The 17252-nt window shown below is 35.0% G+C and overlaps 3 protein-coding genes across 5 annotated transcripts; all 3 read right to left on the reverse strand.

Moving 5' to 3' along the window:
* Positions 1–1882: 1882 nt before the first annotated feature.
* Positions 1883–3172, reverse strand: LOC107013081 (polyubiquitin-like). The gene has a single exon (XM_015213067.2). The coding sequence runs from the start codon at positions 3170–3172 to the stop codon at positions 2012–2014; it is 1161 nt and encodes a 386-aa protein (XP_015068553.1). The 3' UTR covers positions 1883–2011.
* Positions 3173–4945: 1773 nt separating this feature from the next.
* LOC107012645 (kinesin-like protein KIN-10A) lies at positions 4946–8821 on the reverse strand. The gene is made up of 5 exons (XM_015212530.2): positions 8168–8821; positions 7075–7230; positions 6845–6952; positions 6598–6708; positions 4946–6419 (listed from the first exon to the last, which is right to left on the reverse strand). Exons 1-5 carry the CDS (start codon positions 8819–8821, stop codon positions 5139–5141), a joined length of 2310 nt encoding a protein of 769 aa, XP_015068016.1. The 3' UTR covers positions 4946–5138.
* A 675-nt stretch (positions 8822–9496) lies between these two features.
* LOC107012874 (protein unc-13 homolog) lies at positions 9497–15803 on the reverse strand. Of its 3 annotated transcripts, none has more exons than XM_015212834.2 (6): positions 15062–15803; positions 13284–14165; positions 12754–13206; positions 12179–12365; positions 11709–12096; positions 9497–10485 (listed from the first exon to the last, which is right to left on the reverse strand). In XM_015212834.2, exons 1-6 carry the CDS (start codon positions 15638–15640, stop codon positions 9900–9902), a joined length of 3075 nt encoding a protein of 1024 aa, XP_015068320.1. In that variant the 5' UTR covers positions 15641–15803; the 3' UTR covers positions 9497–9899. The 3 variants fall into 3 exon arrangements, with proteins under 3 accessions (XP_015068320.1, XP_027770944.1, XP_015068319.1); XM_027915143.1 differs by having other exon boundaries at positions 9497–10441; positions 11665–12096; XM_015212833.2 differs by lacking the exon at positions 9497–10485 and having other exon boundaries at positions 10805–12096; positions 15062–15640.
* Positions 15804–17252: the final 1449 nt, after the last annotated feature.

Here is a 17252-nt window from a genome sequence, read left to right on the forward strand (position 1 = left end):
TTTATTACTCTTTTGTGACTTGAATTTAGGGATCAATTTCTGGCCCTAGGAGGACTAAATGAATATCATGTAACACATCACAAATAGTGTATGTTTATCTTTTTGATTAGTAAATTCATTAAATTGATATAATTTAATGTAAACATTAGTTTTTGTTTTTATTTATCACGGGAATGCTTATGTAACATCAACCAAATTACTAATAAGATCACATCATAATTAAATGTCCATTATGAATCATCACAATCTCCAAATTATTGTAAAAATCATAAATTTGGTCATGACAAGTGATTATGATTTGCAAGATTCATTGCTTTTAGTATACAAATCACTAGACAAAGATACTGTTACTAAATATTTCTACTAATATGAGATATTGTAACGATTTATTTTTCAATTTTACTTGATTATTTCAAGGAGATATATAATTAATACTTTCTTTTTAGGCGTGTCAAAATCTTAAATGAAAGAATCCAAATATGTACTATAAAAATGAACAATACAAAAACAACGCAGCGATAGCAAACATTAGAGAACAGAAAAGGCAATAATACTTCGGAGTGTGACTATGAAACCCCCTCTTTCCAAATCCCAAAATTTCATCAACTTTCTACCAATAATTTATCTATTGCTACTACTACAATCATCAAGTATTGTAAAATCAGAAATTTGGTCATGGCAAGTGATTAATGATTTGAAAGATCCATTAATTTTAGGGTGCAATTCACAAGACAAAGATGTTTCACAAACAACACTACAACCAAATTCTCATTTAAGATGGAATGTTGATATTAATATTAAACCAACATTAGCAAGTTGTGACATGCACACTTCTGATTTCAGCAAAAAAGGCTTTTTCTATGTCTTTGATTATGACAATTATAATGCTATGTGTAACAAAGGGCATTTGTGTAGTTGGCATGCTAGGACAGATGGATTGTATCTCTTTTCCGGTGGAAAACTTGATTTCTATTTTAGTTGGAGCTAGATTTTATTTTATTTTTGGGAAATTCATAACCTCTGTTACGGTCTCTGTTTTTCGGGTGAGCACTCTGTGGTGAGTACTTTGTGATAACCTGAGTATTGTTCATTGTAATGGTTGGAATTGAAGTTAATTGATGCTTTTATGTTTATGAATTTTTGTTTTTTCCAAATAATGAGTTTGAAGAACTAGATTTTGAATTTTAAATATGAAAATTGAGTTGATATTTTAAAAACTTGAAAATACTCATTTGTTACTATGTAATGACTAGTAAGTACTAGTATTAAGAAAAAAAATTACTTTTAGAACAGCCTAAGAAAGAAAGTGTTGTAAACTAGAACAAAAGGAGTACTAGTTGTCACCCAAGGGTGTAGCCGACTGGTCAATGAGTAAACCACCATGAGGTCTTAAGTTCAAATTGAGACAAAGCATCATAAGATTTTTTTTCATATGTTCTAGCCTTTGCATCTAGAATACTTAATACGTATTGCTGGTCAGAGGTGGGAGTTATCTCGCGGATTTAGCGGAGGTACGCGTAACTTGGCTCGGACACCATAGTTGTAAAATAAAAAGAGTATTGGAAGGGTCGAGGTGGGAGTTATCTCGTGGATTTAACCGAGGTGCCAATTGGCCCGAACACTATAGTTGTAAAAGAAAAAGAGCATTGGAAGGGTCGTGTATATGCTCGTAGAAAGACCGCTTCCGAAAGATCTTCGACTCAACTAAAATATATCAAAACATGTTTGGAGAGGTAATACAACAATGAAGAAACAAAGAAAAAAGGGAAATGAAGAATATCAATTACAAATAATGAATAAAAATATGATAACCGAAGCAAAGAAAACAACAGATAAGACTAAAACAAAATACCATTGCATTGGTTTTCAATTTCAAGATCATCTAAAGATGTAAAACAAAACAACTTCAAACCCTTCCAAATATCAACATATTTGTAACCAAACCAAAAAAATGCAGCAAAAACAGACACTTTCTGTCTTTATATACTACATAACTAAGTTGTCTAAACAATCAGCAAAGGATTCCCAACTCTGTTTTCTTTGTAATTCCATACTTACCAAGACAACATAAGTCGCTCAAAAGCTTGCCGCGTAGATATAGTTCCTTCACATTTACTTTTAAGTCGTACTTGATCAACGTCTTCAAATGAGCAACGGATGTAAATCTGGAAACCACACCTTTAATCTTATGTAAACTTGTCTGGTGGTAACACCTCATGTTAGATACCGGTTGGCTACTCGTAAAATAAGGTTCATATCTTTCATAGATGTTAGCAGGAGGGGGAAGTCGTATATCAAACATGATATTCGATTCCTTTTTAACATTGTAGCTAGCTAAATCACGGTGATCAAATAGACATTTTCCCCCATAGAAAAGTTTTTGCAGATGAACCGGTATTTTCAGCTTCTTTAGAATCATGAGCTTCACATTCCTGATCAACTCGTGCCTGTGCACATCTAGTGTAGTACTTCCATCACCCGTATTGATAAAGATCTGAATAGTTCTATACTTTACCTGTATGACGGACTCTTCGTTGATATCACACTGATATAATGTCTTTGAATCTTCCAATTTCTGGTTTCCAAAAAACAGATACATAGAATTTTTTGGCCAGCGAACTCTGCTCTCTAAACTTCTTTTAACTTCGCGAACAGTTAAGGCAGCCTTGACTTCTATCTTTACAATTTTCTCCCATGGCATTACTATGGAAATAAGAAACTTGTCTCTTGGATACAAAACCATATGAAGCATTGATCCACTATCGATTTTGTAAAAAGCAAAAGTTTTGTCATCATCAAGAAACTTTCCGTCATGAATAAGAGAGAATTCTGTAGATTCTACTCCTTCACTGGCCTCAATCCTATATTTAACATCCTGGATAGTATCGCAAATCCTTGAACAAACCGTAATTGCATCAATAGCATAAGGTCTCTTCACGAAAAATATCCTCGAGACTGAATTGTCGACAGAAGCATGAAGAAAGGAGTTTGTGGTAATGCCATAATCGATTAGTTTTAGTTCGTCTGCTAGCTCAACTCCTTTTGAAAATAGATGCTGAAGACATTCAGGTATGCCCTCGTTATCATGTAATAATGATTTGATGTTTCCGATACTATCTGATTCCTTAACTCTTAAAGCAACTGTTTTATTGATCTTCAAGTATATAGTCATCTGCAGGAAGATAAACAAAAGCAAAATGTATATATGTATTGCTGCAAATATCAGTGCTTAACATGTGTGAACTGAACAATCATAAACACCAGCAAACGAAAACACTCTTAAGCACAGATGAAAAGGTCGAAAAATACAAAAATTTTAAGGTAAAAATCATGTCGTCAACGATCCAATTGTAACTTCCGTAAGAAAGTTCAAAATCCTATGCCACTCAACTGTACAACATCTATCGTGCTTAGGCCCCTTGTTTCCGTACCTAATGAAAGAGTACTCCAAGGCCTGCCTCTCTAGTAAACGATTCATTACTGAAGTGAAGGAAAGGCTAGATCAATCAAAAAAGGGGATATGAGCCCTCTACCCCACACATGTAACCAATTAGCATGGTTCACTAGTTCCACTAACTAGCTCTGTTGCTCGGACTCTTCAAAAATGTCAATAGGTGCATGTCAGATTTATTTCTGGAGAATCGTGGCATCAAAAGTGAAGAATCTGCACAACTTATCCAACTAGACCAAAAGAGTGATTCAGTCAATACATGAGTGTGCCTGAAGTGGGGTGTGTTATGTCCTGTTTGATTGGGCCCAACCGTCAGGGCATAAGCGCCCTCTTGCTACCCTTAGTGAGCGTTAAGGCGTTGTCTCGGCCTTCCCTAACCAAGATCACTCCTAAATTAGTGTGATCTAACTTATCAAAGATGAGATTCAAGAATCAACATATAGTGATTAATTAACAATTTTTTTTTTACATATATTTAGCTGTATTTGTGTTTAAAGTATTGTGATCCATTGAATGAAATCTGTTGAACTCATTGACAATGTGTTATATCAAGTTTATATCTTAGATCCATTTCATCATCACTAAATCTTGAATCCGTCTTTGAGAGCTCAAAATGTTAAAATTGTGGCAAATAAGATCTCATACCCTACCCTACCCTACCACCCCACCCCCACATTCATGCCTATCACTACCAAAAACACAAAAATTTAACACTAGAAAAATTGAACAACAAACAAAAAAAATATTTATAAATTCAGAATTGTTACCTCCTTTTCTTCTTCATTAATTCTCATGTTTCTCATGCTTTGCTCCATTGAAACTTCCCAATGCCTTGAATACTCCCTTGAGTTATTATTAGTGTTTTTATAGAGTGTACTCCAACTTTTGGGGTGGAATAAGTCTAACAAGATTAGCCAATGAAAATAGAATTAGTCCATCATATTTACTTAAAATTAGCCTATGAAAATATAATTAGTCCAATCCATTTAGATTTAAACGTAACAGGTCATTAACACTTACGCCCGTCATAAAAAAAAAAAAATGTAAGTGGGACGAAAATATATATATTTATATATTATAATATTCCCAAGTTATGCCCCTCGCACAACTTCAATTTCTAAAGAACTTATGCCTAGGGGTGTTCATGATTCAGTTTTGATTGGTTATTAGTTTATATAACCAAAACCAAACTATACCAAACGGAAAAAATAATCGTCGATTTTAGTTATTGTCGATTTGATTTAATTTTTTTGATTTTTTCGGTTTAAAAGTAATAAATTTTTTGAGGACATAACTTGCAAGTTAATTTTTTAATGTTGCTTTGACGGAGTTTTTGGTGAGTTTTGATCCAGTTTTTATGGTTATTTTAATGCAATTTTTATCCTTCTATGCTTATTTAATTGTAGTTCAATAAGTTTTTGCATATTTTGGACAATAGAATATTCTTTTACCAATATTATTAGAGTAAAACATTGCAAATGCTTATAACAAAAGTTCTATGAAAAAATATGTATAGAAGTTAAATAAGGTGGAGTGTATGTTCAGATACAAACTACTTTTTCTTAGAAAGAATACAATGCCTATTATCTTTAATACAACAAACGAAACAAACAATAAGAAATAATCTCAGGATAAGTAATCCAGGATAAATAGTCTGAGCATAACTAATCCCATCATAACTTGTCTTTCAAACCAAACGATCCGTTAGTGTAGTGATAATCATGGGATTCTCCTTTGATGCAGCTTCCCATTTCAACTCTGAATTCGGATTGAAGTTCTCCTTTGAATCATTTACTTTCTCAGTAGAGAAATTATGATTTTTTCTTATAGGTGAATCCTCTTCAATCTCTTTAACTGGAGGTGATTTCGATTCAGCATCTTTAACTCTCTTTTCTGCAGTCACTGAGGGGGTAGTAGTACATTGCTGAGAGAGTTCTCTAGAATTTCCGCAGAGTTTGAATATATTTTGAATTAGCTCTTTTCTGGAAGGGGCTATGTTGTCACTAGAAAGATCATCGGAACGATCTTCTACTCTACTTACATTGTCGGAACATATTGTCTTTTCCTCAATAACCTCTTTTTGCACTTCCTCGACGTAAGGATTCTCTTTATCCCCTTCACTGTCGTTACCTTCTTCTTCCTCCTCGAACACGGTGCTCAAGAATGATTTGTTGGTGAAATGTTGCAATAAGATAGAAGGATCTTCAATTTCTCTTGCATTGGTTATGCTAGGATAGCCCAACATTGCCTGAATTATGTTACTTTCTGCTTTCTTTCCACAGTCCATATCAATAGATCTGTCCAAATCCATAGATTTCACCATTCCCGCGTCTTCAGAGTACATCTCCAGTAGTCTTTTCCCAAAGCTGTTCTCCTCCACTTCTGTTGATCTGCTGCCAACTCTTGAATGCCAAAGCTCGGACTCAATCTCCTCCAACCGTCTTCTAAGCATTTCAAACTCTTGTTGCTGTTGGAACATTCTTTCTTCCATTTTCCTCCTTTCTGTCTCCACGAATTCATTTGCCGTTTCCTGACATTGTTGGATCTTATTTTCAAATTCATGTTTCAACATCTGAGTTCGCTCGTTCACTTTAACAATGATATCCTTTTCGGTTGTCTCCACCCCTCCTTGTGCTACTACTACTTCAAGTTTAGACCTTAATGTAGCAATTTCTTCTTCTTTCTTCATAAGCTTTCTCTTAGCTTCATTACACTCTTTCTCTTTGAGCTTGTTCTCCATCTGAAGCTTGTAGATAAACTGATCCATAGCTGCAATTCTCGATCCCAAAATAACCACTGATGAAGAATCTTCTGCACCTTTCTCCTTTAACGGCGTATGAGGGCCACGGACAATGCATTTTGCTTTAGCACCATACTCTAGAGTGGAGATAGTTTTGTGGAGCTCTTTAGGATCCGGGCTGGCACACAGTATCATGAGAATTTTGGACTTGTCATCCTCAAAGGAATCCTACATGAAATATAGTTGAATCAATTTCTTACAACAATTAGTACAACTCCCAAACTGTCTATGGCTGTGTTGCTCTGGGGTCCTTAAAAATGATGTTGGTGTGAGTCGGATCTTCCAAAAGTTATTCATTTTGGAGGATCCAAAGCAACAATAGATCTGTGATATGCACAAGACATACCTGTAAGAGCATAGTTAACTTGCTGTCTCGGAAAGGCACGTGGGAATCACCGTTAGCAATGGACTCAACCACCCTTTTCAGTGCACTGTTTCCCTGATTGATCTTTGCAGTCTGCATAATTTGATTTGTCAGATACTAAAAGGGAGATAAATGCATCAGCAGGTATTCATATATCTTGAGTTACTGTTCGTACGAAATCCAATAACAAACTTCAGTGAAGCGAGATAAGTAGAACATGGAACTTTACCTGCATTTTTGCTTCCATACCAGTTTGACCAGCTTGTTCTATATTCTCAGAACCAGCCATGTCGACAAGCATTAACCGCCCTCCAACCGTTGGAACATCAATAATCATCTGCAACAACATTTAGCTTCCTTTATAAAAGATGAAGACAGATATCCTTGCTGAAAACAGAAAATAAATGAACTTCTTTCCATTTAAACATTATTTGTTAGACATATATTCAGAATTGATACCATGCAGTGGCTCCGAGAGCTCCGCTCATTGCACAAAGTGCTTTTCACTGTTCTTCTCTTCTCCACTTTCTGGATCTCCTTTGATATCTTTGTAGCCTCAGTACCGGAAATAAAAGTTGCATTTTTTGCCTTTTTACCGACAACTTCAAGCCTCACCTGCGAAGGTAAAACACAGGGCCAGCATTATACAGAGAAATACATATTAAGTAGTACTGGCTTTCGTATTTTCGCATTTGACATTCTAAGCCTACACCATCTCCTAATTAAGCATATCCTAATTTCTGATTTGTGTAGTTGTGTTCAGCATACAGATCAATAATGGCAAGATCAATAATGCTATGACAAAAAAGTATCAGGCGAAAAATGATAAATCATTAGCATTCAGTACTTAATGACAACATCGTCGATTGAAAGCCAAGTATTGATATGTGTATAACACATAGTGAGGTTAAAATGCAACGTCAATTTATCTGAGGAGATATACATCATAAGTGAAAAAATGTTGTGAAAACATAAAAAGAATCAATACGTATAGATGCCAAATGATAATCACTATTAACAGAGAAAACATTGATTTAGGCTGCTCATTTTCCAAGTATACCAACCAAGTAGTCCGTCTATTCCGCCAATTGAGAGAAACTAGAGCATTTTCAAAAATGTGCTCAATACAATAGCAACAACAACAACAATGCCTCAATACTCGCTCACCATGTTCTCCCGTTTAAGATCGACTCATGTCACCAAGAAGTCTATTCCATCAATTGAGAGAAACTAGAGCATTTTCCTAAACGTGCTGAATACAATAACAACTATGTCTCTATCCCAAACAAGTCAGCAGCTATATGAATCCTCACTAACCATGTTTCTCCGTTTAAGCTCAATTCATGTCTAAACGTGCTCAATATGGATAAGCACCAAGTTTACCAAGTAGTTAACATCAATTAAGAGAAATTAGAGCCTTTCTTAAACATGCTAAATACTACTACTACTATTACTACTACAACAACAATTACTAGAAGTGTAAAATAAACTACATTTCGAAAGATCAATGCATCAATCAGACAAAAAAGTGTAAAAAATCATTTTTTTTTACCTTAGAAGAACTCCCTTTAGACCATCCAAAACCAAACCCTCCACCATTATTTGTTGACAACAAATCATATAATTCCTCATTATATATCTCCAAAACAGTAACTTGCACAAATGTTCCAACACTAATTTTCTCATTATTCTCATCATTTTCTTCAATCCCATCACCTAATATATCCCTTAAGGATCTATACACAATCCCAGGCTGCTTAGAACTCCCAAACATGTTATAACTTTTTCCAGCCCCCGTCGGTCCATACATCATAACAGTACATTTATCTCCCGTTTTCACTCCATTAATCCTCGACTGCACAAACTTCTTGTAAAACTCATCAATATCCTCCTCTTCAGACAATGACACACCATCAAAGCTAAAATCCCTATATCCTCCATCAGTTTTCACTCTTAACGTCTCGCTATCAGGATTCACCTGTAACAACGATAAAGGCTTCTCCTTCCTATCCGGGTAATCACGAATTCTTCCTATAACTTCAATAGGATGCTCTGCTGCTGCTGCAACAGGGGCTACAGAATTTGGTTTTGCTGTGGTGAAATTCAATCTATGTTTTGCTTGTGGGGTTCTTGAATTGGGTATCTGGTTAAGATTTAACTTCGAAAACGGAGTTGGGGTTCTCTGGTTTTTCGGTGTCGGTGCCATTGGAGACCAAAACAGCTTAAATTCAAGAAACCCCACAAATCAAGATTCAATCTTTTTGCTCTTCTAAGAACTGGAAACAGTTAATTTTGCAGAAAATTTCAAGATTGAGGATTGGGAATTGAGAATTTGTCTGAGCTAAGAAAATGGAAAAAGGGGGAAAGTGAAAGAACACAAAAAGTTCGTACCTTTTTTTTTTTTTTATGTTTTTAAAGTGTTTAACGTTAGATTTGGTAACGGCTAGTTCATGATGTTTGTGAAAACTCCTTGTGATGTTAATAGCTGTAAAGCGTCGATCTATTAAAGTGGACCAAAGGCTGATGTTAAATTTAAGCGCCTGAACTTCACGTAAATTATTTATTGTCTTTAAATTAATTCATTGAACTTATATATATATATATATATATATATATATATATATATATATTAATTTTTGTAATTACATAGCAAATGATTTTAAATTTTTGTATGAATATGAAATTTCGGACAAAAATTTCATAGAAGTGTTAACAATATCACTAAAAATATGCGTGAATAATTAAAGAGACATAATAATTTGAATATCTTATAAAAATCGCATATAATATTTAAACCGCAAAATATAATAAAACTCAAATAGCTTATAATACAAAGTATATATATTGTTAAAGTAGTTATCTCTCTCGAGTAATTTAGATAAAGATCAAAAGCATTATATACAATATTCTCAAGATACTCATTTACAAACCTTTTTTTTATTCTAGAAGGCTTTACTTTACAATCCTTCAAAAAAAAAAAAAAATTCATAGCATATATACTCAGAAAAAAATTAGTTCAAAGTTACAAACCTTTTTATAGTCTAGAAGGCTTTAATTTACATCCTTCAAATAAAAATTAACTTTAATTAATAGCATATATACTTAGAAAATTTACTTTCTTCTTCATTTGTCTGTACAAGTGAAACCTCTCTTTTTCCGTTTTTTAGGCTTATGTTGCTCTGACTCTTTAAATATATCGTTTGGTGTGTGATTTTAGAAGGATCTGACATAGGTACGACAGTAGAAGGTCCGAGTTGACGGCTTTTTTTAGTTCAAATTGTTTTTCAACCCCTCCTCTTTGCTAAGTGGAATGTTTTCTTCAAGAAATTATTAGCAATTTTATCATTTCTATGACAAAGTACCCTCAAGATTGTGTTAGCATCTGATCTATTCCATTTTCCTGTTGTTGGTGGCATAGGCAATTTTTGTCCATTTCCCACAACAACTCCAACTCCACTTGTTTCACAAGCCAAATTGCTAAAATCTTCAACCAATTGTTCTGTTGATTGTCCCATTAAAGGCACTATCTCTTCAACTATTGCAGCTTCTTTTTCCACAACATCTTCTAGTATCAAACCTTCACCACAAGTACAAAATACCTTCTTTAAACTTTCAAAATCTTCCTCAATCATTTGATGATCCATCCTAAAGAAGTTTCTTCGCGGTCCACCGGCTAGTAAAACCATAAGGTATGCCTCGAAAGACGCTCTCATGACTTCTTTAAGCGCTAATGCTTGAGCCCGGTCAGTGAGGATAGCACACAAAAGAGTTAGGTTTTGTTTGAGTATCCTTAGAGCTGGTCGAATACGTGCATTCTCTACGTCCCCTACGTATAGGCTTGCGTAGAAGACAGAGTTGGAATCGAAGAACNAAACTCAAATAGCTTATAATACAAAGTATATATATTGTTAAAGTAGTTATCTCTCTCGAGTAATTTAGATAAAGATCAAAAGCATTATATACAATATTCTCAAGATACTCATTTACAAACCTTTTTTTTATTCTAGAAGGCTTTACTTTACAATCCTTCAANAAACTCAAATAGCTTATAATACAAAGTATATATATTGTTAAAGTAGTTATCTCTCTCGAGTAAGTTAGATAAAGATCAAAAGCATTATATACAATATTCTCAAGATACTCATTTACAAACCTTTTTTTTATTCTAGAAGGCTTTACTTTACAATCCTTCAAAAAAAAAAAAAAATTCATAGCATATATACTCAGAAAAAAATTAGTTCAAAGTTACAAACCTTTTTATAGTCTAGAAGGCTTTAATTTACATCCTTCAAATAAAAATTAACTTTAATTAATAGCATATATACTTAGAAAATTTACTTTCTTCTTCATTTGTCTGTACAAGTGAAACCTCTCTTTTTCCGTTTTTTAGGCTTATGTTGCTCTGACTCTTTAAATATATCGTTTGGTGTGTGATTTTAGAAGGATCTGACATAGGTACGACAGTAGAAGGTCCGAGTTGACGGCTTTTTTTAGTTCAAATTGTTTTTCAACCCCTCCTCTTTGCTAAGTGGAATGTTTTCTTCAAGAAATTATTAGCAATTTTATCATTTCTATGACAAAGTACCCTCAAGATTGTGTTAGCATCTGATCTATTCCATTTTCCTGTTGTTGGTGGCATAGGCAATTTTTGTCCATTTCCCACAACAACTCCAACTCCACTTGTTTCACAAGCCAAATTGCTAAAATCTTCAACCAATTGTTCTGTTGATTGTCCCATTAAAGGCACTATCTCTTCAACTATTGCAGCTTCTTTTTCCACAACATCTTCTAGTATCAAACCTTCACCACAAGTACAAAATACCTTCTTTAAACTTTCAAAATCTTCCTCAATCATTTGATGATCCATCCTAAAGAAGTTTCTTCGCGGTCCACCGGCTAGTAAAACCATAAGGTATGCCTCGAAAGACGCTCTCATGACTTCTTTAAGCGCTAATGCTTGAGCCCGGTCAGTGAGGATAGCACACAAAAGAGTTAGGTTTTGTTTGAGTATCCTTAGAGCTGGTCGAATACGTGCATTCTCTACGTCCCCTACGTATAGGCTTGCGTAGAAGACAGAGTTGGAATCGAAGAACATTAGACGATAAGCAGCTACTTCTGATACGAGTTGGACGGATGCTTGGATGGATGAACGTGTTTGATCAAAGAAGGAACAGCATGCTAGCTGTCTGTTCTTATTGTAACGGCTTCCTGGTGAAGCGATGACTCTTGAGGAGAGTGATAGAGTCTTGTCGAGGGAATTGAGTTGTTGAAGGAGGTAATGCAAGGTGTTAAGCCTTACATAGAGGCGTTGAGTTCCTCGGCTTGTTGAAGGACGGGGATTGTTATCTTCGTCTGTCAAATGCTGGTTTGGATCGTTTGATCCGACACTACAGGCAGCTTTCTTCCACATCTTCACAAATTTTGAGTCTTGGCCACATCTTGTTAAAGGAGGAAGTGCAGGCATGTAGTTCTGTTTAGCCCCTGCAGAGAGATTATGACTATCAAAAGATGACTCGCGCATCAAAATACTTGAACGAATATGGTTCGTTAAACTCGTTCTTACCACATGATGCAACAAAGATAACATAATCTTTGAATAAGTTCTCGATGCCATCAGCGATATCATTAACCAAATTCTCAGTGATGATTGTAGGAATTTCGAAGAAATTGTCCACTGCTTCCTTGGAATGTCTCACTAGATCAATTGCTGATTGTGCATATGGCTCACTTTTGGATTTTGGATTCCATGTCTGCATAACAAAATATTTTTGCATTAAAACAGTATAGTTGTCTCCGTGTGACATGTGTTCAAGTTGTGGAATCAGCCACTCATGCTTGCATCACGATAAGCTGACATTTTTCTAGAATGTCCGTATAATCTTTATATGAAACGAAGTACCATTCAAACAAAGGATGCATTGCCTCTTTGAGTGAACAACAGAGGGACTTTGTTTCGACATTACACCCCCTTGGGATGCAGCCCTTCCACAGACCCTGTGTGAACGGGAATGCAGCCCTTCCACAGACCCTGTGTGAACGGGGATGCTTTATACGTTGGGCTACCCGTCTTTCTAATTACTTTTAGTATGAATATAAGAGTCCCTATTTATAAATAGCAAGAGTAACCAAATGACTTACTTCAGAGTCTTTTGATCTCACAAGAACATCTTTCCCTTTCTTCAAACTATCTTGGATCCATTTCCTCAATAGATTAATTTTGATTGAGTCAACTTCGTAAGGAATCATCTCCCTCACCATCACTTTGCCTCCGTCCTCGCAATCTACAGAGTCTTCCACCACCATTTGGACTAAAACCTTTTCGAGTTTCCCAGCCCTCTGCAACACTAATGCTGTCTCGCTCGTGAGAAATGTTGTACCTGCAAGGTATTGCCTTAACAAAGTTCCATAACAAGTATGTAATGTCACTGCTGCAACACCGGCTGCAATCGGATGCCATTTCTTGAGGACGGGAGTGAAAACTTTCTTCTCCTTAGTTGCCATTTCTTCAGTTGCATTAGCTAACTTGATGAGTGTCTCTATCACATCGTCGTTTTCAAAAGTTGTGATGTTTATATTGCGTTCCTCCAACATCTAGATGAAAAAAAGAGCGATTGTTATTATTAGAAATGAACTTGTATATCTATTGATAGAAGTAATAAAATACAAACCTTATTGAATGCAGTCCTTAACGATGAACGGATAAAGTGATTCACTTGATTTCCTGTTGAATCATCTTTCACGTCCCCTTTCTCAGCAGCAGAAGATACATATCCAGGAACATCTTCCTCTAATATTTTCGAAGCAGAGAACATAAGAGGAATAATATTTTCCATTAGGCCAATATTTTCCGCGTGAAAACTGGCATGATAATTCAACAATCTCTTCTCACACCATCGTTTCATCGAGGCTAAAACACTCTTTAACATCTTAAGATAAATAGGATCCCTGTCTACTTTCTTAGCATCATTTGCAACTTCCGTTAACATAGTCAATGTTGCACCAAGAAGATCAGGCTCGACTTGGTTAGTCACAACATATTGCTCGAAAAGCACCCATGTAAAACACAAGTTATGAGTTGATCTAGTAATACCTAATGTAGACCATGTCTTTTTCATCAATTCAAGAAGCTCATCAACCTCATTAAGGACTAACGTATCGTCTTTAAGATCAAATATCGATCCCAAGAGAGCCGTGTAAATGTGGATGTTGAGAGGGAATCCATCAGCCCAACGACATGTATCACTAGGAGTGTCATCAACACTTCTCCAAGCTAAGGAGACTACTGCATTACTTAGCGATTTCATGGTCTCGGAATTCTTGCTAGTGTCGATTGTTTTAATCTCACAAGCTTGAATGATCTCTAGTAATCGCGATGCAGATGCATTGTCTTTTTCTACTGGGATAGAAGGGTGAAGGAGTAGGCCTATATCCAGGATACGAAGCTGACGCTTTTGCCATAGATGGTATTCTTGAGGATCGTTGAATTCGGATGGTTTAAGGTGGCGTAAAAGCTCCAAAGGTAAGATTATTGTCTCTGCTCTCCTCCCAATCTGCACAAAAATTCTTCCATTTGAGCTACTAATGTAATCTAGGATGCAAACATTACAAGCATTATGAGTTAGACAATAATAATGTTACTAGCTAGTAGTATTTAAAGAAGAAACATATACTCAGTCTGTTTCAGTTTATGTATCTTAGTTTGAGTATGAAGAAAATAAGTAAAGATATTGGAATCTTGGCTTATGGCCTTAATCTAAAAATGTTTATAATGCATCGAAATGGTTTTTGAATCTTATGGTTTTAAACATGTCGAGTTATTAACAAATATACTCTCTTTGTTTCAATCTGTTTGTCTTACAAATCTTTAATTTCAACTTTTCACTTAGCATGTCTAAGATCACAAGATCAAACAACGTTTTAGTACATTCTACATATCTTTAGTTTAACAGTACAAGATTAAAAGATCTTCTTTACTTTTTTAAATTCCGTGTCATGTCAAAATCAGACAAATAAGTTAAAAGTATTAAATTACATTTTTTCTAAACATACTAAAAAAGAAAATTAAGACTCATAGATTAAAACAAATGGAATAATAGAGAGAAAGCATACAAAATGTAGGTCAAAGTAATAAAATTTTTGAAAAAATATGGTTTATTAAGAAGAAAAATAAAACATCTTCTTTTAATAAAACAAATAAAAATTCTAAAAAGAACTTCTCCACAAAGCCATTTGCAATTTTGGGATATCAAATAGTTTTGACAAGTCATTTGTTTGGACTGGCCGGTCTTTAATTTATGCCCTTAATGAGAAATATAACTCTTTTTTACGAGATATAAATTTACATTTTCATATCATAATATTCTACTATTTATATTCGAAAGGCAGAACGTGCAATTTTCGTATTAAAATAACATAAAATAGTTTCAAATGCATGCAAATTACGTACTTGGCCTACGAGAGTTCTCATAAGAGTTTTTCTTAGCCTATTATCACTCTGCTCCGATACTCTCATCTGCAACCTCATAATCTCGGCGGACGTCAACGGCCTCCGTATCTTCGCCTGCTGCACGATCGAGCCCGAGGGTGTTCTCGGGCTCGCAACTCCAGCAGGCGAAGATGGACCATTAACACTACCACCGCCACCAGACTTCCTCCGCGATGGAGACTTCTTCAACATCTTCAACCCCAACGCCGTTTTCACCCTACTAGTTATCGCCATCCCTACTCCGGTCGGTTTCGGTGACCCGGGACCGGATAAACCCGTACCCGACCCGGATCCATTTCCTTCACCCGACCCGTCTGATGACGAAGAAATTGCCGCCGTCCTACCACCAAACCCCGGCGATGACCTACACGCCGTGAAGAAAATCTCGTAAGCTGCCTCCCGAAAATCATCCCGATCAAGTCCTTCTAGATCTCCGAATGGCCATACGAGATCGACGACGATGATTGGATCATCATTCGGGTCGGATTTTTTAGCGGGTTGAGTTTTTATAGTTTGGGGAAGGTGAAATTGAGGCGGCATTTTTTTTTTATAAAAAAAAATGCGGGTGGATTACGGCGACGAGGAGAAGTTTTGTTTTTTTAATTAAAAAATCAGTGAAATATCAGGCGGAAGAGGGAAGCAGATGAGCATTATATTTTGGGGGAAAACGAAGAAAAAAGAAGAAGATTTGATTGAGACAGAGAAAAAAGAGAAGAGAAAAAAGAATGGTTAAGGCAATTTCTGTTAGTTTGTTTGGGTGAAGAAAATGAGAAGCAAAGGTTGTTGCTAAGTGGCGCCAAATACATATTTTTCGGTTTATCATGCAATGTATATTTATTTTTTTAAGCATGGAAGGGCCGGAACTAGATAGAACTAAGGGGATTCTTTAAAATCTTTTTTGATGATAAACTATATTATTTATGTAGGGGCGAAGATGCGTAGCGAACTTGGAGCTGTGGGTAGAGGGTTTGGAATTCGGATGAATCTCTTTTGTTGAAAAATTACACTATTTATATATGTTTAATTTTTTTTTATGTATATATAATATGTTGAATCTTCTTTATATAGTTCATCTGTTTACTTCTTCATGTTTATTTGGTTCCGTCATTATTTGCTTCTTCACATTTATTTGGCTCCGGTATTGTTTTTATGTACTATTAAAATTATCTTTTATGTAAATATTGTATATTGAACCTTCTTTATCTAGTTCTTGCGTTTATTTCTTCACATTCAGTTCCGCCATTGTTTACTTCTTCACATTTATTTAAGGGAAAAAGGATTAATATCTTTTATTCGTTGTACTTTTAGGACACTAATATCTTTACCGTCTAATTTTTTAGGTGTATATAACTCTTGAACTAACGGAGGGACACATATCTCAATCTTAAAGACCTATCCAATTTTTATTTGATTTCACCCCCAACCATTTCGATAAAAAATTATATTATACATATAAATTAATTTTATGTATTGTTGTAGATATAAATATTTGAACCCTCTCAATATCAAAGAGAAGTCGATGACGCAATGGTAAGTCTCCCTAAAAATAAGTTATAGGTTTGAATTTGTATTTTTATATTTCGAATTTCCTGAATGAAAATTCTGAATCCGCTGCACGTATTTATAAAAAAAATAAATTACAACTTGTTGAATTCTTTTTAGACGAATACATCTGTCAATAAGGCTAAAACAATCATCAATTCATTAATCTATTCTTGACATATCATGGAACGGCTAATCCAACTAGAAAACAAATATAAATAAACATAAAAAATATCATGCTGCATCTAATTGTAGTTGGTTTACAAGTAACATGCTTATATTATTTTAATGTTAGAATATTATGATTATTGAATAAACTATTCTGTATTTAATTCAAAGTAAACGGAAAATAAAATATTATGATAATGAAGATGAAGAAGAAGAATATATATAATTCATTTGTGCAAATTAAACTCTTACACAAATTCAAGGAACCAGTATATATAATTTCAATATCCAGTCTACAAAACGAGATTATGCCGTCCGTTGGTAGGCTGATACGACGATGTCCCAACTCCGATAGCAAGGTTATCCCTTTCATCAAATTTGGTCCATTATTTGGACAAGATGAGGAGGGTAGTAGTGTCAGAGAAGCGAAAGAAGAAGCATG

This window comes from Solanum pennellii, chromosome 3 (assembly GCF_001406875.1).
Source record: "Solanum pennellii chromosome 3, SPENNV200".
In the NCBI taxonomy this organism is placed as follows: domain Eukaryota; kingdom Viridiplantae; phylum Streptophyta; class Magnoliopsida; order Solanales; family Solanaceae; genus Solanum; species Solanum pennellii.

What these genes read in the sequence shown, in the direction of transcription:
- LOC107013081 (XM_015213067.2), bottom strand. Translation starts at nt 3,172, where the DNA reads ATGACTATATACTTGAAGATCAATAAAACAGTTGCTTTAAGAGTTAAG.
- LOC107012645 (XM_015212530.2), bottom strand. Translation starts at nt 8,821, where the DNA reads ATGGCACCGACACCGAAAAACCAGAGAACCCCAACTCCGTTTTCGAAG. An exon ending in CTAAAGGGAGTTCTTCTAAG is followed by an intron (nt 7,231 to 8,167) that starts GTAAAAAAAAAT and finishes TTACCTTCGCAG; the next exon opens with GTGAGGCTTGAAGTTGTCGG. An exon ending in GCTCTCGGAGCCACTGCATG is followed by an intron (nt 6,953 to 7,074) that starts GTATCAATTCTG and finishes ATGTTGTTGCAG; the next exon opens with ATGATTATTGATGTTCCAAC.
- LOC107012874 (XM_015212834.2), bottom strand. Translation starts at nt 15,640, where the DNA reads ATGCCGCCTCAATTTCACCTTCCCCAAACTATAAAAACTCAACCCGCT. An exon ending in TAAGGACTGCATTCAATAAG is followed by an intron (nt 13,207 to 13,283) that starts GTTTGTATTTTA and finishes TTTTTCATCTAG; the next exon opens with ATGTTGGAGGAACGCAATAT. An exon ending in TGAGATCAAAAGACTCTGAA is followed by an intron (nt 12,366 to 12,753) that starts GTAAGTCATTTG and finishes TTTGTTATGCAG; the next exon opens with ACATGGAATCCAAAATCCAA.